Raw genomic sequence first — 27,458 nt, 5'->3', positions numbered from 1 at the left:
TGGCCCTGTCCACTCCTGTTCAAAATCTTTCTAAACAATCCAGAGAGTTTCTAGAAGCGTGGACCTTGTAGAACCCCAATAGTTTCTCACTTTTCCAATGACCTCTGCCTGCTACCAGTCTAAACAATAACACCGGAATTCATCATTTATGATTTATTCAACTCACTTTTTTTCTTAGTCTTATATCTGTTGACTTTTTTTTTAGTGACATTCTTCAAAACTGGGCACGCCGTTCATTAATTTGGCACATAATGAAAAAATGCAATTTTATTTTTGACTTTTAATAGTTTTGTGCAACTTTTTCGAACAAAAAGTGACAAATCCTTTAAAAAGTCTCAAGTTTGTTTACAAATACAACAAATTAAAAGCTACGCCAGAAGCTTTACTCCAGGCAAGGACCGGAGTGAGACACGCCTGAAAAGCCACATTTCATCAATCAGTCTGAACACAAATGGATAAGCAAAGTTGTTGAGAAAAAAATGCAAAAAGTCTTAAAAAAGAAAGAAAAGTTAAAAAGTGGCGAAAAACGTAGAGTGCAAGGTGCGAATACTAAAGATGTAAAGTCACTAAAAAGAGGAGACAGAAACAATGAATTGAGGCCAAAATATTTACCTCTACAGCTGAATATTTCTTCTCGCACAGCTGATGGGTTGTTACATTGTATATACCTCTCTTGTACTTTACTCCATGCAGTTATGTTCTTCCTGCACTGATACACTGTAACAGACCCTCAGCTCTGTGAGCAAGAATAAGGCCAAGAGGGATTTTTAATCAGTGATTATGTTCTGCCCCAATAAAGCTGAAAAATTCAGGGGCACCAGCAAGTAAGAGGGGGCTCGCAGGGCTCTGGTCCTGTGGCCACGGGCTACTTATGTGTCCAGGGTCCTGCAAATCTCAACTCTACTTATCATTCATTGTTGATGATGAGGTTAGTAGTCATAATTTGTTGATTGGATGATGAGATATATATATGGTCACTAATTATTAATGATGGGGGTTATAGTTGGTTATCAGTGATTGGATGACACTACATTCGACGATACACAATAGATCATTTTCAGTGGTTCCCAGCAGATGATTGGAGAAGAAGTCTCATGAATGATTAGATGATGAAGTTGATAGTTGATTTTTCATATTTTGGATTTTTAATGTTGTTTTCCCCCATGTTTCATTAGTTGGTGACGTTCTCCATCATTACTGATTGCTTGATGACGTTCTCCGTCATTACCGATTGCTTGATGACGTTCTCCCTCCCTTGGTTGATGATTGTGTTCGCCGTGTCCCTCTTGGTGTTCATGAATATGTCGGTCACTAGGTTTATTTTCCTTAATTTTGTCTTTTTTGGGACCTGGGGTCTGCGCCTCTGGATGTTGTTCTCTTTGCACATTTATAGTGTTATTCCCAAATGTTTCATTCTGTAAGAAATTAGGCAAAATAGAAGAAACAGAAAATGCAATGTAGGCAGCTCTAATGTCTCTGTATTGTCACTGCTGCGAGGACATAATGCATCTGTGCAGATCCATTATACCATAGCTGAGATCAAAATGATTCAACCATCAGGCGTATAGTAAATGCTGGAGGTCACCATGCCTGGATCTTAAGATGTTTCTTCTACTGACCCTAAAGCACAAGAAAAGTCATCTCCAATATGCGCCAAGCCGTAGAAATAAGTATTTTATTATGTGATGAAACAAAATTGAAATTTTGACTGCCTGTATATCAGTGATATGTCTGCAGAATAAGAATGAAGCATATGCTGAAAGGAACACCCTGCCTACAGTGAAGCATGGCGGTGGCTCGGTGATACTTACAGGTTCCTGTCCACCCATAAATTGTAGGGGGGGGGGTTTAACACAAACAGAGGCATTAGTTTGATGGGGACCCAACAAAATGAGGTTGCTTTGTCTTTGGCTGTTGGGCTCACATAAAATATGGCCAATTTTGTGTGCTATCTCAATTTTTACATGTTTTTTTCATAGCAGTAATGCATGTCTATATTCCCATAATAATTGTTTCACTTATCTTAGCACTGCAGTGTGCAACTGCCTCCTTTTTGTTACCATGTTTCATATTCAGTTTGCACCTGTTCACATTAGAAAGATAGGATGTGCCATCAGTCTTTTTCTTAGATTACAGGGGTTTAGTGATGTGAGAAATGGCAGGGTCTCTGGTATTCCAACAGTGAAGTATGGGAATGGCTCAGTTATGTCTACAGTAAAGCATGCCAGAGGCTCAGTGATTCCTACAGTGAAACATGATGGTGGCTTGGTGATACTTACAGTGAAGCATGGTAGGGGTTTAGTGATGCCTCCTACAGTTACAAATGACGGGGGCTCAGTAATTCCTACAGTGAAGGATGGTGGTGGCTCTGATTCCTACAGTGAAGCATGGTGATGGATTGGTGATAGCTATGGTAAAGCATGGTAAAGCATTACAGAGGCTCAGTGTTTCCTACAGTGAAGCATAGTGATTGCCACAATTAAGCATGGCTGTGGCTTGGTGATGTATACAGTAAAGCATGATGGTGGCTCGGTGATATTTACAGTGATGCATTGCAGGTGCTTAGTGATGCCTACAGTGAGAAATGGCAGGGGGCTGAGTAATTCCTACAGTGAAGGATGGTGGTGGCTCTGAATCCTACAGTGAAGCATGGTGGTGGCTTGCTGATATCTATGGTAAAGCATAGTGGAGGCTCAGTGATGGCTACAGTGAAGCTTGGTAGTGGCTCAGTGATTCCTATAATGAAAGATGGTGGTGGCAGTGTGATTCCTACATTGAAGCACCTGTTCCCATTAGAAAGAACGGATGTGCTAACAGTCTTTTTCTTAGATTACAGGGGTTTAGTGATGTAAGAAATGGCAGGGTCTCAGGTATTGCAACAGTGAAGCATGGTGGTGGCTCAGTGATTCCTACAGTAAAGAATGGTGGTGGCTTGGTGATGTCTATAATAAAGCATGGTGATGGCTCAGTTATTTCTAAAGTAAAGCATAGTGGTGGCTTGGTGATGTGTATAGTAAAGCAAGGTGGTGGCTCATTGATGCTCTAAGTGAAGCATGGTGGTGGCTCATTGATGCCTGAAGTGAAGCATGGTGGTGGCTCATTGATGCCTTAAGTGAAGCATGATGGGGGCTTCATGATGCCTAAAGTGAAAAATGGCAGTGGATTAGTGATGCCTGCAGTGAAGCATGATAATGGTTTGGTGATGCTCCACAGCTGCTTTGCTTCTGATTACACTGGAAACTTGCAGCATTTGGAGGAATTCAATAAAGTATTAGGAAATTCTAGTAGAAAATATCATGTCTTATTTGAGGAATCTGAACGGTGTCATTGGACTTCCTATCAGGACAAAGAAACCCAACATATCTCAAAATGCTCCAAGCCTCGGTTTCAGAAGACCTGGAGTATTCTGGCGCGGTCATCTAGCCCAAACCCCAGAGAAGATTTGAGGGGGGATATGAATAAGGCGGCACACAGCCCAAGAATATTAGTGACTTGGAGGTCATTGCCCATGAGGACGGGCGAAGATTCCTCGGAAATGATGTGGCTGCCCATGACTGCCAGTGGTGCTCTACTGAGTATTAAAGACGCTTGTCATGGAGGGGGGAATCATTTTGTGTGGGGGTCGCATATTGTGTGGTGTTCTCATTGTGTGGATGTCTGATATTGTGTGGTGGTCTTATTGTGTGGGGGTCTTATTGTGTGGCGGGTCACATTTTGTATGGGAATCTCCTATTGTGTGAGAGTCTCATATTGTGTGGGGGTCTGATATTCTGTGAGGGTCTCATATTGTGAGGGAGTCTCATATTGTGTGGTGGTCTTATTGCGTGGGGGGGTGTTACATATTGTATGGAAATCTCATATTGTGTGGGGGTCTGATATTGTGAGGGGGTCTCATATTGTGTGGTGGTCTTATTGCGTTGGAGTCACATATTGTATAGGAATCTCATATTTTGTGGGGGTCTGATATTGTGTGGGGGTCTCATATTGTATGCGGGTATCATTGTGTGATGACATAATATTGTTTGGGGTCTCATATTGTGTGGGGTTTAATAGTGTGTGGGTCTCATATTGTGTAGGGGTTCATTGTGTGGGGGTCTCATTGTGTGGGGGTCTCATATTGTGTAGGGGTTCATTGTGTGGGGGTCTCATTTTGTGTAGGGGTTCATTGTGTGGGGGTCTCATATTGTGTGGCGGTCTCATATTGTGTAGGGGTTCATTGTGTGGGGGTCTCATATTGTGTGGGGTCTCATATTGTGTATAGGTTCATTCTATGGGGGTCTCATATTGTGTGGGGGTCTCATATTGTGTAGGGGTTCATTGTGTGGGGGTCTCATTTTGTGTAGGGGTTCATTGTGTGGGGGTCTCATATTGTGTGGCGTCTCATTGTGTGGGGGTCTCATATTGTGTGGGGGTCTCATATTGTGTAGGGGTTCAGTGTGTGGGGGTCTCATATTTTGTGGGGTCTCATATTGTGTATAGGTTCATTGTATGGGGGTCTCATTGTGTGGGGGTCTCATATTGTGTAGGGGTTCATTGTGTGGGGGTCTCATATTGTGTGTGGTCTCATATTGTGTGTTGGTTCATTGTATGGGGGTCTCATTGTGTGGGGGTCTCATATTGTGTTGGGGTCTCATTGTGTGGGGGTCTCATTGTGTGGGGCATCTCATATTGTGTGGGGGTCTCATTGTGTGGGGCATCTCATATTGTGTGGGGGTCTCATTGTGTGGGGCATCTCATATCGTGTGGGGGTCTAATATTGTGTGGGGGTCTCATTGTGTGGGGCATCTCATATTGTGTTGGGGTCTCATTGTGTGGGGGTCTCATTGTGTGGGACATCTCATATTGTGTGGGCGTATTTACTGTGAGGACATCATACTGTTTTAGGGAGACAGATCATCACACTTGTGCGGGGGAATTCACTGTTGGGTAGGGGTATCATGCAGTGTGTTAGATGCATTTTTTGGAGACATTATACTTTGTGGGGCCAGGAAAGGGGTATTGCGTTGGGAGAGAGCAGTGATATATGCAGTGATATATGCAGTGATATATGCAGTGATATATGCAGTGATATATGCAGTAATATATGCAGTGATATATGCAGTGATATATGCAGTAATATATGCAGTGATATATGCAGTGATATATGCAGTAATATATGCAGTGATATATGCAGTGATATATGCAGTAATATATGCAGTGATATATGCAGTGATATATGCCCCCTCACTGTTTTTACATGTATGAGTCATTCCATTCTGTATCCCCTCCTATGCACCGTGACCCCACCGACTCCACCGAGAGAGGAGGTGGGCCCATTTGGGACTTTTGCTATGGGACCCCATGGTTTCCCTATACGCCCCTGAGCTGAGCAGCATCCCTTCTACGAGGATATCATTTGCAGCTTTGATAATTAGTCTATTATTTTATTTTTTACCCTTTTATTGTGAGTGACGTTTGCGTAGAAGCTGCAGTTGTGACAGTAGTCGTCATAGTAGGTGGAGATGATGGCGGCTTCGACGTAGGGAAAGTGGAGGTAACTGAGAGGAAGGCGGATATGGAAGGTGAGCCGGCCGCACCTGCGAAACACAAAGACAGTCATCATCATTACAATGGTGCCCCCAATATCTGGCGGCTCTCCATCTGCAGCTGCCTCAGGAGGGGATGGGGGTCTGTGGAGGGGGATATGTTGGTGCGGACTGAATTTAGTAGCTGCAATTGTGATTTATGATATGTAATAGGGAATTCTGCTCAATCGCGGGAGGTGGCCAGATTACCCCACTCCTATAATGTGTATATTAAAGTAAATGCCTAAGTGCTGCTGCTGGAGAGTATGGCTTGCGATGTAGCAGAGCCGGAGCGGTGCAGCGGTTGGCGCCATCTAGTGACCGGCAGTTTAGAGTGCACCAGAGTCCGTTGTGGAACCAGGAGGTTTTCTCCAACGGTCCGGAGCCTACGGCTCACCTCGTGACGGGCTTAGGACAGTCCAGGGATCATTTGGGTGTCAGGGCAAGTCTTCTGCCAGCGGACCCATATGCAGGTCAGGAGGATAGAGCTGTCCGAGGTAATGGAGTGGACAGGGAAGCCACGGAGACTGGGAACGGGGAAAGTAGAAGTTCAGACTTGGCTGCTGGAAGGCTAATACCCAGGGCGAGGGCTAACCAAAAAAAGTATAGTGGCAGCAGAACAGGAATGTACGGCCATGTCTGTCCAGAATATTGAAGAGCAAATAAAACAGTGTTTTCTGTGTTGTAAAGAATCTCTGTGTGATGTGTTACCCTGCTACGTCTATGATGGGTATCCGGGTGTGGGGTGGTGGACGCTCCCCTGAAGACCCAAGGAAGTGTTTCGCCCTCCCCGGCCGGGGCGGAACGCATGCACAAGTTCAGTTTAGTAAAGTAGACCGCAGCCCCACCGGCCATTCGTCGACTCCCCTTTACACAATGGTCCCCCATAGCAGTAATTCAGTCCCGGGTCACCAGATTCCTACCGGTCGTAGATCAGGAAGTCGTCCTTGGCCCCATTTAGGGTCTCCCACACGTCCTCCTGGTCCGGCAGCTGCTCGTACACCGGGACCCCGGCCGGTGCTCTCCTCTTCAGCTCCGGGAACATCAGCTTTGACAGGAAGCTCTGGTCATTGACAATGATGTAGCTTATGTTAGTGAGCCCCCGCTCCTCCAGCTTATCTCGCAGGGGTCCCATGCTGGAAAACAAAAACACCACTTCTTACTACAGCGGAGGGATCATGCATCGCACCGTCCAAAAGCTATCTCTGCAATTCCTGAATAAAATCTCAGACATGCAACGGACGAATCTTCATCAATGCGCTGGACCAATGCAAACAAGAACCCAAGGGTTTATATTAGGAAATAGCTTTTATATCAATCTACAGTGTAATCCTGCAAAAAGAGAACAGACAGCAGCCTGTATTCTGCAGAGGGACATGGCCATGGCTGCTGTCGAGAACAGACAGCAGCCTGTATTCTCCAGAATGACTCACATGACCATGGCTGCTGTACTCTGTGATTAGGGTGGGATATGACATGATGGGTAAGGAAGGGGTCACCGTGTCACGAGACGCCGTCACTGGGTGAATGGGACAAAGTCTCTAAGGGGCGCACTACAGAGCAATGATTAATGGGGGCTGACATCTTCTGACAAAGCTGAATGAAGAGGTGGAACACGTCCTACCTGCTCATGTAGAGTTTTGCATTAGTCGGATCATCACATATACTGTAGGTAGCAGGTCAGAAAATTAGACACTTTCATTGGGGCAGCACGGCGGCTCAGTGGTTAGCACTGCAGTCTTGTGGCTCAGTGGTTAGCACTGCAGTCCTGTGGTGGCTCAGTGGTTAGCACTGAAGTCTTGTGGTGGCTCAGTGGTTAGCACTGCAGTCTTGCAGTGCTGGGGTCCTGGGTTCAAATCCCACCAAGGACAACATCTGCAAGGAGTTTGTATATTCTCCCCATGTTTGCGTGGGTTTCTTCCGGGTTCTCCGGTTTCCTCCCACACTCCAAAGACAAACAGATAGGGAATTTAGATTGTGACCCCAATGGGGACAGTGTTCCTGATGTATGTAAAACGCTGCGGAATATGTTAGCGCTATATAAAAAAATAAAGATAAATAAAGAAAGACATTGAAAATAGGTGAAAAATGTGAAAGAATATGTCCGCCCCCTACTGGTCACACTTCAGTATGACACCCGGACAGCACTACTTTCAGCTACTATGGTACCGATCCAAGGAAGGATCCCTGTAACTACTTATATCACCTATTTATTAATTCTCATTGATAAAATCAGGTGCTCATAGGTTGTATCACTCCCATCATCTTTAATCCCAGCAGCAAACAACAAAACCTCTTATATGGCATGGTGGCTCAGTGGTTAGCTCTCTCCTTCCCATCTTGCCCTGAGGCAGGAAATAGATGGGAAGAGCGTGGAGCAGTAACACCGATCAGGAGGAGACGCTCCGCGCTCTTCCCATCTATTTCCTGCCTCAGGGCAAGATGGGAAGGAGGTGACGTGGGGTCACCAGCAGCGCGCTTGCGCAGAAAGAAGCAGGCTGAGGGGGAAAGCGCGGTCCCGCGATTATGGGCGGTTGCTTGTTAATAAACATAACAGCACCGCCCATAATCTAAACCCTGCGTGCACGTCACCAGCGGTGACACTGGGCACAGTGCTCATCCACGAGAGATGAGCACTGGGCATGCGCGGGGATGGCTGGAGCAGTGGGCGGCGTCCAGAAGTATGGAAATCAGCGATGGGGGCGGCATACAGGACCAGGGGGCAGAATAACGGCCATCAGGCAGCCCGCCCCCGTGTCAGATTTACCGAATCCAAAGCCAAAAAGGTACCTCTATATAAAGTCTTTTTTTGGGTCAGAAAGGGGGCACAATACTAACAGGGACCTTTATAGAATGCAGCCCAGGAGCTGCAGAGGGGGAATCTGTTAGGTTTTAGGGGAAATTTCTGCTGACAGGTTCCCTTTAACCAAGATTCTACAAAAACACTAGTCCATGTCCTCATCATCTCCCACCTGGACTACTGCAACCTCCTGCTCTGTGGCCTTCCTTCTAACAGTCTCACACCCCTACAATCTATCCTAAACTCTGCTGCCCGACTAATCCAACTATTCCCCAACTTCCCCTCTCTACCAATCCCTTCACTAGCTTCCCATTGCCCATAGACCCCAATTCAAAACCATGACATACAAAGCCATGCACAACCTGTCTCCTCGATACACCAGTGACCTGGTCTCGCGGTACTTACCTGCACGTAACCTCAGATCCTCACAAGATCTCCTTCTCTTCTCATCTCCTCTTCCCATAATCAAACAAGATTTCTCCTGTGCCTCCCCCATACTCTGGAACGTTCTATCCTGGCATATCAGAATCTCGCCTAACATGAAAACTTCAAAATGAACCTGAAGATCCACCTCTTCCAACAAGCCTGCAACCTGCAGTAACCCTCAGTCCACTATACCACTGCATGACCAGCTCTACCCCCATCTACAGTATCCTTACCCATCCCTCTAAAACTGTGAGCCCTCGTGGGCAGGGACCTCTCTCCTCCTGTAGACTGTGAGCCCTCGTGGGCAGGGTTCTCTCTCCTCCTGTAGACTGTGAGCCCTCGTGGGCAGGGACCTCTCTCCTCCTGTAGACTGTGAGCCCTCGTGGGCAGGGACCTCTCTCCTCCTGTAGACTGTGAGCCCTCGTGGGCAGGGACCTCTCTCCTCCTGTAGACTGTGAGCCCTCGTAGGCAGGGACCTCTCCCCTCCTGTAGACTGTGAACCCTCGTGGGCAGGGTCCTCTCTCCTCCTGTAGACTGTGAGCCCTCGTGGGCAGGGTCCTCTCTCCTCCTGTAGACTGTGAGCCCTCGTGGGCAGGGACCTCTCTCCTCCTGTAGACTGTGAGCCCTCGCGGGCAGGGTCCTCTCTCCTCCTGTAGACTGTGAGCCCTCGCGGGCAGGGACCTCTCTCCTCCTGTAGACTGTGAGCCCTCATGGGCAGGGACCTCTCTCCTCCTGTAGACTGTGAGCCCTCGTGGGCAGGGACCTCTCTCCTCCTATACCAGCCTGTGCCTTGTACTGTTCATGATTACTGTACTTGTTTTTATTACTTTTCACATGTTAAGTGCCATGGAATAAATGGCACTATAATACCATAATACAAATTGTCCCTCCAGTGAGGAAGGAGACAAACTCTAGCGCCACCTATTGGAAGTAGCAATCCTAAAAGTCAAAAGTGGCTTTTTAAACAAGCCTTTTCATAAGACTTAGGGGCCCTTCGCAGGTGCGATGTAGGTGGGGTCAAATCGAAAGTGACGCACTTCCGGCGTCGCTCTCGACATCGTAGTGTGTAAATCCTTTATGATACGATTAACGAGCGCAAAAGCGTCGTAATCGTATCATCAGTGTAGCGTCCGACATTTCCATGATTTAGGAAAGACCGATGTTACGATGTTGTTCCTTGTTCCTGCGGTAGCACACATCGCTGTGTATGAAGCCGCAGGAGCGAGGAACATCTCCTTACCCGCCTTCACCGGCTATGCGGAAGGACGGAAGTGGGCAAGATGTTTATGTCCCGCTCATCTCCGCCCCTCCGCTTCTATTGGCCGCCTGCCGTGTGACGTCGCTATGACGCCGCACGACCCGCCCCCTTAGGAAGGAGGCGGGTCGCCGCCCAGAGCGACGTCACAGGGCAGGTGAGTGCATGTGAAGCTGCCGTAGCGATAATATTCGCTACGGCAGCTATCACCATGATATCGCAGCTGCGACGGGGGCGGGGACTATCGCGCTCGGCATCGCAGCATCGGCTAGCGATGTCGTAGTGTGCAAAGGGCCCCTTAGGAATTATACCAGATCAGAATCCCAATTTGCAGACACGGTGTTTCGGGATGATTGCCCCTCGTCAGTGCAAAGTGTGGGTATCTGATCTGGCTTATGAGAAGCTATAATAATGTATCACTCCCATCATCTCTGATTCCAACAGCTCACACCATAACCTTGTAAGTATTTGCAGAGGAAATTCCTGCATCTCTTGGCACTAAAAACAATGCATAAAATAGATGCGTTTTTAACGTGTTTTTTACATGTGGTTTTGGTGCAGAATTTTCCCCACTCAGTATGAAAGAAATCTGCAGCTAAAAAATGCTGAAAGTATTGATGCTTCGGATTTAACTCTGCTGCAAATCAGCAAGTAAAAAAATAAGCAACATGTGCACGAGAATTCAAGAATGTCATTTATTTTACTGGGACTGGAAATCCTTCAGGTTTTGTGAAATCAGTGCAGAAAAAAAATAACACAACAAAAAAACTCGAAAACCCGCATGTGCACTGGTCCTTAGAATGTATCACTCCCAATGATTCCAGCAGCTCAAAACATAGCTGTTACAATGTATCACTCCCAATGATCCCAGCAGCTCAAAACATAGCTGTTACAATGTATCACTCCCACCATCCCCGATCCCTGGGTTCCTGCTACTTTCTCTATGTCATACACAGGAACAGAGGACATGGAGTACAAAATAGTTAAAAAATATTTCGAGTCTGAACACTGTCAAAACTGTTTCGGCAGTAGCATGTCGTAAACTCTCAGCCCCAGGGTGTGAAGATCCCATATGGTGAATGCAAAGTACAGCCGGGACATCGGGGTTATATGTGTCCGCGCAGCCTGCGGAGTGGCCCCCGGTACGCCGCCCGCGCCAGTGGTAAATACAACCTTTGTCTGGTCATTATTTACATTACAAGTTTAAAGAAACAAAATGATAAACGTTTCGTCTGTGAGGTCGTCAGGAGTCGATGAGCGCGGCGCTACCGCCACATCTAAACCACACACCGCCATTAACCCCTTGAACTTATTTTTTCTTCTTGCCTTCTAAGAGCCTCAACTTTTGTTGAGTTGTGGCCTGTTGAGCCCTGTTGAGTTGATGGAGGGCTTAGTTTATACAGGGCAAGCGGTACTATTTGTAATTTTTCTTTATGTATCAATTTCGGGGTTCATGCAACTTTTTGATCTGAAGGTGACATGATCAAAAAAGTAACGGTAGACGTAGAATGCAATAAAAAAAATCCAATGTGGAGCTCACACATGGATTACCAGGACAGCAGAGGAATGTAGATGTATTTTTATTAATAAAACACAAAGCGTTTCGGCTACTGTATAGCCTTCATCAGGTGTAAAAAAAAAATAACATAAAATATACCCTGACAGCAAAAGTTTTCAATCAATTCATGATTATGAAAAAGAAGTGATTATGATATTATGATTTTTTATTTATTTTACCATTCATTTTATGCAATATTTTTATATTTAAATATTATTTAGTTGAAAAATTACGCCCCCAGCGATACCAAATATGTTATTTATTAGATTTTGGAATGTTTTGGGAATGAGAGGTTAAATTAAACTTTTATTTATTTATTTAAAAATATTTTAGTTTATTTTACATTTTTAATTTGTCATTTTAGTGAACTTGAACCTATGATTCCTTGATCGCTTATACAATATAACTCACAATTGTGTAGTATTGTAGTCTATTGAAAAACAGGTGTAGTAACATGACAGATAAGGAGGCTCTCATTAGGTCCCTGGCAGATATGGAGGCCCTCAGTAGGTCCCTGGCAGATATGGAGGTCCTCAGTAGGTCCCTGGCAGATATGGAGGTCCTCAGTAGGTCCCTGGCAGATGTGGAGGCCCTCAGTAGGTCCCTGGCTGTATGTAGACACCGGGATCACGTCCAGGTGGATTGATGGGAATGATCATTGTCCCTTTACCCCATTCCTTCTCTCTTAAATGCTGTATCTAAAAGATTAAACTGTTGCGATCAGAGATGGTTAGGGTCGCAACAGTTGTATAATCAGGGGCATAACAATTGCGGTTGCAGGGATCATGACCGGGCCCGGGGGTGCAGGGGGCCCGTCGACCCCAGCATCTGTTTCTGCTGGATGTGCGTCCAAGGGCGTGTATCCAGCTATAATACATCACAGCACAGGGACCTGTCGGGTCCTTGCACTGTGATGTGCCGTTCGCCAATTAAGACTGTGAATATTCACTGCTCCCCACTCCCATAATCCTGAGCATTGGGGAGCAGCGAATATTCTGACACAGCTGACAGTGCTGTACGTGGGCGCACATGACAGTGACATAATGCGCTGCCCTGCTTACACGCTGGTCAGTTGCCAGTATGCCAGCGCCTGAGGATGACACAGGGGGAGTGACGGGAAGGTGAGTGTAATTGTTTAGTTTCTTTTTTTAACTGTGTGCGGCGCACTAGGGGATCATAGTTACCAGGATGGGGTTATATACAAGGATGGGGACATATACCAGGATGGTACTATATACCAGGATGTGGCCAGGATGGGGACATATACTAGGAAGGGGCTATATAACAGGATGGAGACATGATGGGGCCATATATACCAAGATGGGGACATGATGAAGCTATATATACCATGATGGGGATGTGATGTGGCCGTATATTCCATGATGGCATCATATATACCAGGATTGGGACAAGATGGGGCCATGATGAAGCTATATATACCATGATGGGGATGTGATGGGGCCACATATACCATGATGGGGCCATATAAAGTCATATGAAAAGGTTTGGGCACCCCTATAAATGTTAACCTTTTTTCTTTATAACAATTTGGGTTTTTGCTATTTCAGTTTCATATATCTAATAACTGATGGACTGAGTAATATTTCTGGATTGAAATGAGGTTTATTGTACTAACAGAAAATGTGCAATCCGCATTTAAACAAAATTTGACCGGTGCAAACGTATGGGCACCCTTATCAATTTCTTGATTTGAACACTCCTAACTACTTTTTACTGACTTACTGAAGCACTAAATTGGTTTTGTAACCTGATTGAGCTTTGAACTTCATAGGCAGGTGTATCCAATCATGAGAAAAGGTATTTAAGGTGGCCACTTGCAAGTTGTTCTCCTATTTGAATCTGCTATGAAGAGTGGCATCATGGGCTCCTCAAAACAACTCTCAAATGATCTGAAAACAAAGATTATTCAACATAGTTGTTCAGGGGAAGGTACAAAAAGTTGTCTCAGAGATTTAAACTGTCAGTTTCCACTGTGAGGTACATAGTAAGGAAATGGAAGAACACAGGTACAGTTCTTGTTAAGCCCAGAAGTGGCAGGCCAAGAAAAATATCAGAAAGGCAGAGAAGAAGAATGGTGAGAACAGTCAAGGACAATCCACAGACCATCTCCAAAGACCTGCAGCATCATCTTGCTGCAGATGGTGTCAATGTGCAGCGGTCAACAATACAGTGCACGTTGCACAAGGAGAAGCTGTATGGGAGAGTGATGCGAAAGAAGCCGTTTCTGCAAGCATGCTAGAAACAGAGTCGCCTGCGGTATGCAAAAGCACATTTGGACAAGCCAGTTACATTTTGGAAGAAGGTCCTGTGGACAGATGAAACAAAGATTGAGTTGTTTGGTCATACAAAAAGGCGTTATGCATGGAGGCAAAAAAACACGGCATTCCAAGAAAAGCACTTGCTACCCACAGTAAAATTTGGTGGCGGTTCCATCATGCTTTGGGGCTGTGTGGCCAATGCCGGCACCGGGAATCTTGTTAAAGTTGAGGGTCGCATGGATTCAACTCAGTATCAGCAGATTCTTGACAATAATGTGCTAGAATCAGTGACGAAGTTGAAGTTACGCAGGGGATGGATATTTCAGCAAGAAAATTATCCAAAACACCGCTCCAAATCTACTCAGGCATTCATGCAGAGGAACAATTACAATGTTCTGGAATGGCCATCCCAGTCCCCAGACCTGAATATCATTGAACATCTGTGGGATGATGTGAAGCGGCGGTCCATGCACAGCGACCATCAAACTTAACTGAACTGGAATTGTTTTGTAAACAGGAATGGTCAAATCTACCTTCATCCAGGATCCAGGAACTCATTAAAAGCTACAGGAAGCAACTAGAGGCTGTGATTTCTGCAAAAGGTGGATCTACAAAATATTAATGTCACTTTTATGTTGAGGTGCCCATACTTATGCACCTGTCAAATTTTGTTTAAATGCGGATTGCACATTTTCTGTTAGTACAATAAACCTCATTTCAATCCAGAAATATTACTCAGTCCATCAGTTATTAGATATATGAAACTGAAATAGCTGCTGCAAAAACCCAAATTGTTATAAAGAAAAAAGGTTAACATTAATAGGGGTGCCCAAACCTTTTCATATGACTGTATATTGCCCCATCATGGTATATATGGCCCCATCACATCCCCAGAAAAAAAAGTTAACATTAATAGGGGTGCCCAAACTTTTTCATACATCTTATCATAAATCTGCTTCTTTCTCCTCCTGGACTGATCTTTCATTCTCAAAATTCTCCATTCATATGTATATTTACCTCCAATTAATACAGATTTTCCCTTTACTGGGATAGGAGAGGACGGTTGGTAAAGTTCTATGGAGAATTGTAGCAGAATTGTCTGTGTCTGCCCCTAGTTCCTCCACCTTCCTCCTCTCCATAGAACTTTATCAGCACCAACTGTCATCTCCTATCTCAGGAATTGTACAGTCACTGAATACAGTCTTTCCCCATGACTTGAGGGGTGAAAGATTTGTTATTTGTGGACCAACCCTATTAACAGGGCCTCACGGATCATTGATCATCAAATCTTTTGGATTATCAGATGGAGATAGGTATAAAATGACTAATATCTGCAGTAATATTCTGTTATTCCAGCATCAATAGGAGCTTTGAAGAGTCGGGTTCTCCAAATATTAGTATTTTGGGCACTCGCAGTACTTAGACAATGGCACAGCACAATCCCAGATGGGCTCATATTTTGTAGGACCCATCTATAACATCTAGGGATGACTTACTTGGCTGCCTGGACGAGGCAGAAGCCACAGCTGGCCTGTAGGAGCGCCAGCACCGTCACTTGTCCGATTGTCCTCCCCATGGGCACCTCGTCCCCGATGCTCCAGTGAGGAGGCGGCCTACAGAAGGACGTCTCGTTACCCCCTGAGGCGACCGCAGCCAGGAGACCCAGGAGGGAGGCGATAAAAAGAGAAGAACCCCTCATTATAGAGACTGGACGCACAGCAATCCTGTGAGTACAAAAAATAAAATATCACCTTCAGGAAAAAGTAACCTAAAAAATATTGGATTGAGCATGAGCAAGTGTGCCTCAATGTCCTGCTTCTAGGTCTGCATCTGGTCCCTAAGGCTATGTGCGCACGTTGCGTTTCTGCAGCGTTTTTAGCGGCTACGTTTTTGTGCCAAAACGCATGCGTTTTTTATTTCCAGCAAAGTCTATGGGAAAAGATGAATGTTTTTTTTTCTGCAGCGTTTAATTTGCATATTTTTGGTCAAAAACCATGCAGAAAAAGAAGCAGCGTGTCAGTTGTTTTTGCCATTTCTGCAGCATTTCCATAACATTGGAGTCAATGAGAAATGGCAAAAGGCAACCAAAACCAAAATTCCTGCGTTTTTCCTGCTTTTTCCCTGCTTTTCCACTGCGTTTTTGGCTTCAAAAACGCATGCTTTTCTGGCATAAAATTAAAGGGTTATAATGTTCCTTTACACACACACAATAACTGAAAATTTAAATGCTAAAAAATAATAAACTTTACCTATTTTTCTGTTAAAATATGCATAACCACTATTATTTCATTAAAATTGATGATTTTCCATATAGTTTTATTAACAGTTAATTTTATCCTTTTTTTTTATCTTTTTTCATTCTTTTTGACTATTTCAACTTTATTTCACAGTGTCCTGGTCTACAAAATACATCTGCAGAAACGCAGGTGAAAAAGCAGGCAAAAAGCGCTGAAAACGCACTAAAAACGTGGTAAATACGCATGCGTTTTTAGCGCTAAAAAATGGTCAAAAACCAAGAGCAGGAAAACGTGCAGAATTAACTGCAGGCACTCCGACGCAACATGCGCACATAGCCTTACACTCAGGTGTTAGAAGTATTTTACCATAGGTTTTTCCATTGTATCTCATTGTTAGGCCATTTGCGCACTTTGCGTTGAGTTAGTTGCAGTTGTAAACGCATCCTCTGGCAGAAATTGTCTTTGTCAAATTTGGTTTTGTCCACAAAAACGCTGAAAATACGCTTGCGTTTTTACCTCATTTTTGCCGCATTTTTACCGCGTTTTACCTGCTTTTTCATGCGTTTTGTCTACAAATACACTACTAAATAAAGTTTAAACATTCAAACACTATGAAAAAAAGGAAAAAAATGATAACAAATATCTTGAATAAAATCATACAAGAAATATCTAATTTTATTAAAATGATAACGGTGTTCTAATATTTATGTATAAAATAACGTTAAATTATTGATTTTCACTAATTTAATTGTCGGACTATGTGTGTGTGTGTAGAGGGACACATCATGACCTCAATATAATGTAAAAAACGCATGCATTTTATTTGTCAAAAAAGCATGTAAAACCCTGGAATTTTGATGTAGAATGCGTTTTGAAAGTTCTCATTGACTCTAATGTTAGCAAAACGCTGCCAAAATGGCAAAAACAATTGACATGCTGCTTCTTAAAACGCTGAGTTTTTGCCAAATTTTCTGCAACTAAAACACTGCGTTTTTAACAGCATGGTGCGCACAAGAAATCCCCATTTCCCATAGACTGCTTGAAAATCAAAACGCATGCATTTTGGCATTAAAACGCTGCAGTTCAAAACGCTGCGGAAACGCATGAAAAAAACGCAAAGTGCGCATATGGCCTTAGAAGGGTCAAACATTCTCCAAAGGCTTGTGATTTCCAGGCAACTTTCTGAATGTATAGATTTGTGGTCATCTATAGTTATTACCATCCATATCTCCCACTGCCCCAAGATATCATTAGAGGTAAATCAGTGGTTCCAGAGGCTGCATGTGTAATTCTGACTTTATATGATGTATATTACTGCAAACATTATACTAAAAGTGTCACAATAATCCTCTTTTATTGTAAACCCCTTTAAAATTTAATAAAGTATACAATAAAAAAAATAAGATATCAATTAAAAAAGAAAAAAAAAATATTTTTATTTTATTTTTTATTTTTTTTACTATATATATATATATATATATATATATATATATATATATATAGTAAAAAAATAAAAATAAATAAAATAAAAATTTTAAAATATTTTTTAAATTTTTATTTTATTTATTTTTATTTATTTTTTTACTATCTATATATATATATATATATATATATATATATTATTTATACAAATAACAAATTATGGTCCTGATTTATCCATTGCGTACTTTTTTATTTATTTTTTTCTTTATAATATTTGTTGTCTTTTTTTGTTGCAAATTTTTTACACTGGTGCAGCTCATGATTTCTGTGCAAAATAAAAAATACACTTTATTTTTGCCCTCTACTTTGATTTTGAAGCAAAAAGTCATCTGTTTATTTAAAATTACATTATTTGCACAAAAATTCCATGAATATGTAAAATTACTCCTGGGAGTCAAGTGTAAATATGTTTGATCTTTTAAAAATTTGCAGTTGGTAAATCAGCTGCAAACATCTGGAAAACAAAAATCACACCCTTAATGGCTAACACAAAATAATAATAATAATAATAATAATAATAATAATAATAATAATAATAATAATAATAAAAACAACAAACAAAACCAAACACATAAAATAAAGTACAAAAAGGAGCAAATTAAAAGCAGACTAAAATCACCAAAAACTTGGCAAAAAAAGACACATGTGCAATACAGAATTGAGCTCTATGTAAAAAAGAAGAAGGAATTTAATGTAAAGTTAAAAGCATTGTTTAGATATTTCAGATATTTCTGCACCACACTTCATGTTTTTGAGCCAATGCTGACATTTAGCTCAGGCACTCTAGCGCCACCGACTGGAGGTAGCAATCTTAAAAGTCAATATCGACCTTTCTTTGATCATTGCCAAACACTAGAAGCCAAACCAGGCACTACATTTGCAGACGTGTTTCGGGTGGTTCTTGATAATTTTAAAATTTTATTTTTAAAAAACGTTGCATATTTTTTTTAATGATTCTGTTATGTGCATATTTTATAGCATTCCTTAGGACGATGCGTGATGTTTCTGATTAGTTTACAGGAAAACGGTTGTTAACTTATAACCAAAATAACCATGATAACCAAAAATACCATAAAAGAAGTGAATCGCCTTCCCCCTCTACTCACTCACTCTGTTCCCCTGGATGTCCCTGTGTCTGATTTCTGCAGCAGGATGTGGCACAATCTGCCCAGGACTCCTGCACTTTATCCCTGGAGGCAGGGCCAGGACCTCCATCCCCCATGAAGGACATTGGGCCCCAGAGCAGGGGTGATGGACCAGCGACCAGGGGTCAGGACTGGGGTGGAAGTATTTGCCTGTAGGTCACAGACATTGCAGATTATTTACAGTCACACTATAAATATGCTATATATATATATATATATATATATATATATATATATATATATATATATATATATATATATATATATACATATATATGTGTATATATATATATATATATATATATATATATATACATATATATGTGTATATATATATATATATATATATATATATATATATATATATATATACTATATATATATATATATATATATACTATATATATCTATATATATATATATGTATATATATAAAAAAAAATTGTTTAGAAGAACTGAAGTCCTCAATGGTTGATACCTTTTAATGGCTAACTGAAAAGATGGTAATAATAGCAAACTTTTGAGACTACTCAGGTCTCTTCAGATATACCATGCCTGATGAAGAGACCTAAGTAGTCTCGAAAGTTTGCTATTATTACCATCTTTTCAGTTAGCCATTAAGAGGTATCAACCATTGAGGACTTCAGTTCTTTTAAACAATTTTTTATCTCTACTGGCTAACACGGTACAAAGATATATTTTAACCTGTATATACGGTATATATATATATGTGTGTGTGTATATATATATATATATATATATATATATATATATACAAATAAAACCAGAAGTTTACATCCACTATCTGTGAAGACACATCTGTATGTTTTCCCCTCCGCTCTCTATACAGACACATCTGCAGGTTTTTCCCTCCGCTCTCTATAAAGGTTTCTAGGTCTCTATGTAGGTTTTTCTCACTTTCCCATTTTAGGTCAATTAGGAATTAAAATTATTCATTATTTTTGTCAAATGCCAGAATAATGAGAGAGAGAATGTTTTAAGGATTTTTTTTTACTTTCTGCAAAGTCAAAATTTTCCATACACTAAGAGTACTGTGCCTTTAAACAACATGGGACAGCCCAAATGATGATGTTATGTCTTTGGAAGCTTCTGATAGGTTTATTGGCAACATCTGTGTTAATTAGAGGCAAACCTGTGGCTGTATTTAATGCACACCTGAAACACACGGCTTCTTTGTGTAGCATCATGGGAAAGTCAAAAGAAATTAGCCGAGATCTCAGGAAGAAAAGTTTTTGACTAGCACAAGTCTGATTCATTCTTGGGTGCAATTTCCAGATACTTGAAGGTGCCTCGTTCATCTGTACAAACATTTATACGCAAGTACAAACAAGATGGGAATGTCCAGCCATCATACCACTCAAAAAAGATGGGTTCTGTGTACCAGAGATGAACATGCTTTGGTCACACATGTGCAGATCAACCCAAGAACAAAAGCAAAAGACCTTGTGAAGATGCTGGTGGAAGCTGGTAAGATTGTGTCATTATCCACAGTGAAACGAGTACTGTATCAACATGGGCTGAAAGCCACTCTGCCAGGAAGATGCCATTACTACAAGATAAAAGCCAGATTAATGTTTGTAAATGCACACAGGAAAAAAGACCTTAATTTTTGGAGACATGTCCTGTGGTCTGACAAAACTAAAATTGAACTGTTTGGCCATAATGACCATCGTTATGTTTGGAGGAAAAAGGGAAAATCTTTGAAGCCTAAGAACACCATCCCAACTGGGGCACATGGGGGTGACAGTATCATTTTGTTTTGCTGCAGGAGGGACTGGTGCACTTCACAAAATAGATGGCATCATGAGAAAAGAAGATTATGTGGCAATACTGAAGAAACATCTCAAAGCACCAGCGAGAAACTTAAAGCTTGGGTATAAATGGGTCTTCCAAATGGACAATGACCCAAAGCTACTGCCAAACTGGTTACAAAGTGGCTTAAGGAAAACAAAATCAATGTTTTGGAGCGGCCATCACAAAGCCCTGATCTCAATCCTATTGGAAATTTATGGCAAAGCTGAAAAGGCCGGTGCGAGCAGTGATCTCCAAACATGGCTCAGCTACACCAGCTCTGTCAGGAGGAATCAGCCCAAATTCCCCCAACTATTGTGAGAAGCTTCTGGAAGGATCCAAAACGTTTCTCCCAAGTCACACAGTGTAAGGGGCAATGCCACCAAATACTAATGACATGGAGGAAACTTCTGACTTTACAGAAAGTAATAAAACAGTCTCTCTCTCATTATTCTGGCATTTGGTAAATATAAATAATTTTGGATCCTAATTGACCTAAAATGGGAAAGGTTTATTCTGATATCATGTCAGACAGTGAGAAAAACTTGCAGATGTGCCTGTATAGAGAGAGGAGGGAATAACCTGCAGATGTGTCTTTATAGAGAGAGGAGGGAAAAACCTGCAGATGTGTCTATATAGAGAGCGGAGGGAAAAACCTGCACATGTGTCTGTATAGAGAGAGGAGGGAATAACCTGCAGATGTGTCTTTATAGAGAGAGGAGGGAAAAACCTGCAGATGTGTCTATATAGAGAGCGGAGGGAAAAACCTACACATGTGTCTGTATAGAGAGAGGAGGGAAAAACCTGCAGATGAGTCTTTAGAGAGCGGAGGGAAAAACCTGCAGATGTGTCTGTATAGAGATCGGAGGGAAAAGCCTGCAGATGTGTCTGTATAGAGAGAGGAGGGAAAAACCTGCAGATGTGTCTGTATAGAGATCGGAGGGAAAAGCCTGCAGATGTGTCTGTATAGAGATCGGAGGGAAAAGCCTGCAGATGTGTCTGTATAGAGAGAGGAGTGAAAAACCTGCAGATGAGTCTTTATAGAGAGAGGAGGGAAAAAAGTGGAGCTGTGTCTATATAAAGAGAGGAGGGAAAAACCTGCAGATGTGTCTTTATAGAGAGAAGAGGGAAAAACCTGCAGATGTGTCTTTATGGAGAGAGGAGGGAAAAACCTGCAGATGTGTCTTTATGGAGAGAGGAGGGAAAAACCTGCAGATGTGTCTTTATAGAGAGAGGAGGGAAATGCTGGAGTTGGGTCAAATGGACTCAGGGCAGATCAAAGTGCTGTTGCTCAGGTCCTGAATGTTGGCGAGTGTGTATGACGTAGGACGCGTCACGCATGCCGGCTTCAGAAGATGGAGGACGAAGATGGCCGAAAGAGGAGGCGCCGGCGCCGGAGGATGGAAATGCCCATTTGAGCCACATCCACCGCAGCGACCGATTCAGGTGAGTATTATAGTGTTTTTTATGTTCTACACAGCGGCCTGGGCTCTTGTATACAGCATGTTAGACTCCTGTATATAAGAGCCCGGTGGTGGTGGCCGCAGCTTATAGGCCGAAAAAGTGGTGACAGGTTCCCTTTAAAAGGAAACGATGGCTGTAAAAAATGCTGCAAGAATTAACAATGATATATTTTTTGTAAATGCCCTGTGTGAATAAGACTTTACTAAAACAAAAAAAAACACAAAAAACTACATGTGAACAAACCCTTAAAGGGATTTTCCACCTCTGATGTTGATGACCTATTCCTCTGCTGCGGACTCTGCTGACATCCTGTTTGGGGGCTGCTGGACCCCCCCAATTCTAATATTGATGACCTACACTATGCTTGGGATGGGTCAATATTACGCTGGTGGAAAGCCCCCTTTAATGCTTGTGTTGGAGATCTTGAAAATGGTGAGGAAAAGAGCAAAAGTCTTGCAATTAGAACGTTTTATTTACAGAAATTTGAAAGCGACACATTGTATCAGTTGTGATTCTGAGTGACAGCCGCAGCCCCGGCCTTAAAGTGATAGTCACACATATAAGTGTTGTTGCCAAACATTTTTGATTGGTTAAAAGAAACCCCAAGAACTTGGACTTCCCCAACTTCATTCAGGATTGTGCGTTCGGGGGAGGGAGGATTTGGGGGTCATTAATCGATTACTTCTGCACCCACTAATTTGTCATTAACCCAGGGATGTACTGACATGAATCCACTGCACACAGCCGGTGTGATGACTCACAGGAATGCTGGCAGAGTCATTACACATTACCTCCCCCCCCCTTCCTGTTAGTGAGATGGTACAGTCCACCTTCAAGGCATTACTGGGAGATCTCAAGGGTGACATGAGAATGAATGGAGAGGCCCCATGTGCCCAGTGCAAGGTGAGGACAGGCTGGGGGCACCGCTGCTCTAAAGGGATGTCCTCTCACTTTTTTTTCCACCACAAAATATTTTTTTTTTGTTACATAAATGCATGTTTTTTGTCTAAATGTATTTTTTGTCATTAGGTTTAATTAAAAACTGTTTGCACTGCTTTCCTTCTATCGGCTGTGTCTCATCGCATGTTGCTGGCTGTAGAATGAGGTAACTGAGAACCTGTCAGTGAGCTCCTGCTGACGGGAGAGTTTGTAATTCCTTTCTCTCTCTTTTTCTCAGTGATTTGTGACCATAAATCTACATCAGAGTTGAATGAGCAGGAAAACAAAGAGCCAGTAAGAGACAAATAGTGCAAAATGTGTAAAGGGAATGTGTCAGCGGGATTTCACCCCCCCCCCCACCAAAAAAAAATATTTATATATTCATCTATCGCTTTCAAAGACAAGTCCAGCAATATCTTTACCAGGTCAGTCCGTTCCTCTGTTCCTGAGAAATCAGTTTTGATTATATATGTAAATGAGGCTAAACAATTATTTGTAGATCTGAAGCCTCTGTCACTCCAACTCTATTCACTAAAAGACATCACATCCAGGCTCCTTTGAATATAAGGAGGGGCGTCATGGACGTAGCGCCTCTGCAGAGAGAACTGGGTTTTTTTTCAGCTCTGAAAGATCCTTATTCCCCTGATGACGCTTGGCTATTCTGAGGGAAAACGCGTTGGAAGTGGATTAGACAGCATTGTGGCTCAGTGGTTACCAGTGTAGAAAGGGTGGCTCAGTGGTTATCAGTGTAGGAAATGATGGCTCAGTGGTTATCAATGTAGGAAGGGTAGCTCAGGGATTAGCAGTATAGGAAAGGTGGCTCAGTGGTTAGCAGTGTAGAAATGGTGGCTCAGTGTTTTATCACTATATGGTGGCTCAGTGGTTATCACTGTAGGAATGATGGCTCAGTGGTTAGCAGTGTAGGAAGGGTGGCTCAGTGCTTAACACTGTAGGACGGTTGGCTCAGTGGTTAGCAGTGTAGGAAGGGTGGATCAGCGTAGGAAGGGTGGCTTAATGGTTAACACTGTAGTAAGGGTGGCTCAGTGGTCAGCAGTGTGGGAAGGGGGATCAGTGGTTAGCACTGTATGAAGGATGGCTCAGTGGTTAGCACTGTATGAAGGGTGGCTCAGTGGTTAGCAGTGTAGGAAGGGTGGCTTAGTGGTTAGCACTGTAGGAAGGGTGGCTCAGTGGTTAGCACTGTTGCTTTGTAGCACTGGGGTCATAGCTTAAAATGAAACCAAGGAAAACCTCTGCAAGGAGTTTATATGTTCTCTTTGTGTTTGCCTGATTTTATTCCCACACTCCAAAGACAAAGTGATAGGGAATATAGATTGTGAGCCCCAATGGGGACAGAGATAATGACGTCTGTAAAGCGCTGCAGAATTAATGACGCCATATAAGAAAAGCATAACAAATAAACTGGTGATCTGTGCCGTACTATAGATATCTAACCAGCAGGATGTATAGGGATAGACACTGACATATACTGTACATTACCAGCCTCTGGGGTCAGGGAGGGCATCCTTAGGGTTATGTCGGGATATATACAGGGCCTTGTGGAATTAGACTTCTGTTTCTCTTGAGTTGGTATTTTCTGTACAGTATATGGTCATATACGTCCGCCCTGAGGCCTATTCAGGTGTATTTGCCCCACATTTTGCTCAGTAACCCTCCATAAATGATCATGTCATATTTAATGCCGTACACGGACACCATTATGCGTTTGTAGTATCTTTGATGACAGCTTTATTTCATTTTTTCCCCTAATTCTATTCTCTATAAAGTTGGCCCATCTACCTCTTTTATTAGCTCATTTCTTTCTTTCTAAAGTAAGATTCCTTTAAAAAATAAGTGTTAATAGTTAAAGAACCTCTCCAGCATTTTTTTTTTCAGCGCGGAGTGGAGCTTTAAATCTAAGCCGCCCTGTCCCTGGTCTTATATTCACTTTCCAGTGACTTTATATTTTTTTTGTCATCGCTCGAGGTCTTACGGCGCCATCTTGTTTTGGTAACTTCTGATTGACTGGAAGTCAGAAGATATGTCACAAAGTCTCAATGCAAGTCTATGGGAGCCAGAACGAGGCTCTCATAGACTCGTTTTGAGTTGTGACCTCCATGAAACACTGGAGCTGCCCGGGCACAAATCACTAGAAACAGATGAAGATGTCGGCAGGTGAGTATAAGAGGAGGGGCATACAAACCCAGTGGGTGGAATGGTGCACTGAGCCTTTTGACCACTCCCAGGATGCACTGTTTATCCTAATTAGCATATTTGAATAAGCACCAGTTTCCCTTGAATGGAGGCAACGATTTGACCACTAAAGGTGGGATTTGTATAGTGGCTGTATCCCCTACAAGGCCATGTGCTCGGTTTATATCATCAGTTTAGGCTGGCATTCTCCCTTTAAGCCCTAATAGCGATGTGTGTACAGATCTCATCCGGATGTGAATGTTCACCTCAATCTGTTGTTGTTTTTCAGCCATTAGCCTCATCTCTGCACCATGAGTTCCCCGCTGACCCGTCTGAGTCACATCACCCTCCAAGTCTCCAACCCGCAGAGGATCATCACCGACCTGGTGACCAAGTACAGGTTTAAGCCATTCGCCGCCCGCGGTCTGGACGGAGTCGCCCCTTGTCAAGTCGCTTTAAGAAATGGAAAAGTGGTGTTCATGGTCAACGAGACCTCCCAGAGCTCGGCCCTGCTCTACGATTCTCCAGTGCCCTCGCCTTCCCCGGACACGGCCTGCAACGTCAGCTACGAGGTGGAAGATGTGCCGGGGCTGAGCCAACGACTGGTCAACCAAGGCTGCGGCCTGTTAGTGCCACCCACCCAGCTTCACAGCGACGCCGGCCCCGTGTCCTACTGTGTGGTCAAGTCCATGCTCGGGAACGTCAGACACACTCTTATCGACCGCTCCCGGTATACGGCCACTTTCCTTCCAGGCTTTCAGCTTCTCGAAAAAGAAGACGACAATGGATCTCCGGGAAATGTCACACAAGTAGATCACGTCACGTACGCCTGTCCACGGGGGACCACGGCACAAGTGATTGACTGGTATAATCGGTGTCTCGGATTCCAGCACTTTCCTCTCCGAGAAGGAGAGAACGTGAACCAGGGCTTTGAAATCTGTGGCCCCCAAATCGGGCTCCGGCTGACCCCCATAGAGTGTCCGGGGCGGGAGGACTTGGGTAAGATTGTAATGGCGGAATCTTTACCCCAACAAGGAGTAAATCAGATTGACCAGTTTCTCCAGCACCATAAGGAAGGTGGGATCCAGCACGTCGGCCTCCTAACCCCCGACATCCTCCAGGCCGCGGCGGCGCTGACTGATAATGGGGTTCTCTTTGCTGCGCAGCCGCCGGGTTATTATAACGAGCCCCAGAAGAGGGCGGAGATCCTCCGCGCAGGGTTCACCCCGCAGCAGCTCTCCCAGTTTGGAATTTTGATAGATTCTTCCCCTGAATTCCAAGATAAGAAAGATGAAATCCAGAAAATCCTTTTACAGGTGTTTGCTGAACCCTTGTTCTCCAAGAACTCGGTCTACCTGGAGCTGATCGAGCGCAGGGGGGCGCAGGGGTTCGGGGAGGGGAATATTCGTGCACTGTGGCGCTCTATGCAAGATATGATGCATGACTTGGGCCAAAAAGCACAGGAAGGGGCAATGACCCAGTGATACTTGACATGTCCCCCATATTCTATCGCCCCGAAGGCAGAGCTCCATCAAACAGGAGATGGACCGTGACCTGAGCTGGGCTCACTAATCCGAGATAAAAGGAGCCAGCACTGGAGAACTAGAAGTCACAGGCTAGCGTCTATGTTTAATGCTCCAGGTCTGTGATTATCATTGATAATAATACAAATATTATTCCATAAATGTTGCAGATTCTTATTCTTGAAGGAAATGAGTCTTAAAATTACCTATTGCCCAAATCAGGTTTTTATGTTATATGTCTTAAAAAGAAATGTACAATGTCTGATATTACAGGATCCTCCATTCACAATAGATGTCACAGCTCACCTCCTCCTCCTTCTGTACAATGGCTGATAGCGCCTATACAGTAGGTAACAAAGGATTCACCATTCACAATAGGTGATATCACAGGTCACCTACTTCTGTACAATGACTGATAACACCTCCATATATAGATAACACAGAATCCACTATTGACAATAGGTGATGTCACAGCTCACCTCCTCCTCCTGTACAATGACTGGTAACTCCTCTATATACAGTATATAACACAGGATCCACCATTCATAATAGATGTCACAGCTCACCTCCTCCTCCTTCTGTACAATGGCTGATAGTGCCTATACAGTAGGTAACAAAGGATCCACCATTCACAATAGGTGATATCACAGGTCACCTACTCCTGTACAATGACTGATAACACCTCCATATATAAATAACACAGAATCCACTATTGACAATAGGTGATGTCACAGATCACCTCCTCCTTCTGTACAATGACTGGTAACTCCTCTATATACAGTAT

At 43.2% G+C, this 27,458-nt stretch overlaps 2 protein-coding genes across 5 annotated transcripts; one reads left to right on the top strand and one right to left on the bottom strand.

The window, feature by feature from the left end:
• Positions 1-241: 241 nt before the first annotated feature.
• On the bottom strand, positions 242-15,581 carry LOC142249520 (selenoprotein Pb-like). The gene is made up of 4 exons (XM_075321186.1): positions 15,379-15,581; positions 6,488-6,700; positions 5,435-5,576; positions 242-1,415 (listed from the first exon to the last, which is right to left on the bottom strand). Exons 1-4 carry the CDS (start codon positions 15,579-15,581, stop codon positions 1,146-1,148), a joined length of 828 nt encoding a protein of 275 aa, XP_075177301.1. The 3' UTR covers positions 242-1,145.
• HPDL (4-hydroxyphenylpyruvate dioxygenase like) lies at positions 8,252-27,422 on the top strand. 4 transcript variants are annotated; one of them, XM_075321182.1, is made up of 3 exons: positions 22,875-22,925; positions 23,200-23,255; positions 25,441-27,422. In XM_075321182.1, the coding sequence occupies exon 3, from the start codon at positions 25,463-25,465 to the stop codon at positions 26,633-26,635; it is 1,173 nt and encodes a 390-aa protein (XP_075177297.1). In that variant the 5' UTR covers positions 22,875-22,925; positions 23,200-23,255; positions 25,441-25,462; the 3' UTR covers positions 26,636-27,422. The 4 variants fall into 4 exon arrangements, with proteins under 4 accessions (XP_075177299.1, XP_075177298.1, XP_075177297.1 ...); XM_075321184.1 differs by lacking the exons at positions 22,875-22,925; positions 23,200-23,255 and adding an exon at positions 8,252-8,350; XM_075321183.1 differs by lacking the exon at positions 23,200-23,255 and having other exon boundaries at positions 22,860-22,925.
• The last annotated feature ends 36 nt before the right edge of the window (positions 27,423-27,458 follow it).

This window comes from Anomaloglossus baeobatrachus, chromosome 8 (assembly GCF_048569485.1).
Source record: "Anomaloglossus baeobatrachus isolate aAnoBae1 chromosome 8, aAnoBae1.hap1, whole genome shotgun sequence".
Taxonomy (NCBI): Eukaryota; Metazoa; Chordata; class Amphibia; order Anura; family Aromobatidae; genus Anomaloglossus; species Anomaloglossus baeobatrachus.
This window is presented reverse-complemented; position numbering and strand designations above follow the sequence as displayed.

Coding starts and splice junctions, on each gene's coding strand:
- LOC142249520 (XM_075321186.1), bottom strand. CDS start 15,581: ATGAGGGGTTCTTCTCTTTTTATCGCCTCCCTCCTGGGTCTCCTGGCT. Junction 5,577..6,487: donor GACTTCCTGATCTACGACCG/GTAGGAATCTGG, acceptor TGTGTTTCGCAG/GTGCGGCCGGCTCACCTTCC. Junction 1,416..5,434: donor ACGTCACTCACAATAAAAGG/GTAAAAAATAAA, acceptor AATTTCTTACAG/AATGAAACATTTGGGAATAA.
- HPDL (XM_075321184.1), top strand. CDS start 25,463: ATGAGTTCCCCGCTGACCCGTCTGAGTCACATCACCCTCCAAGTCTCC.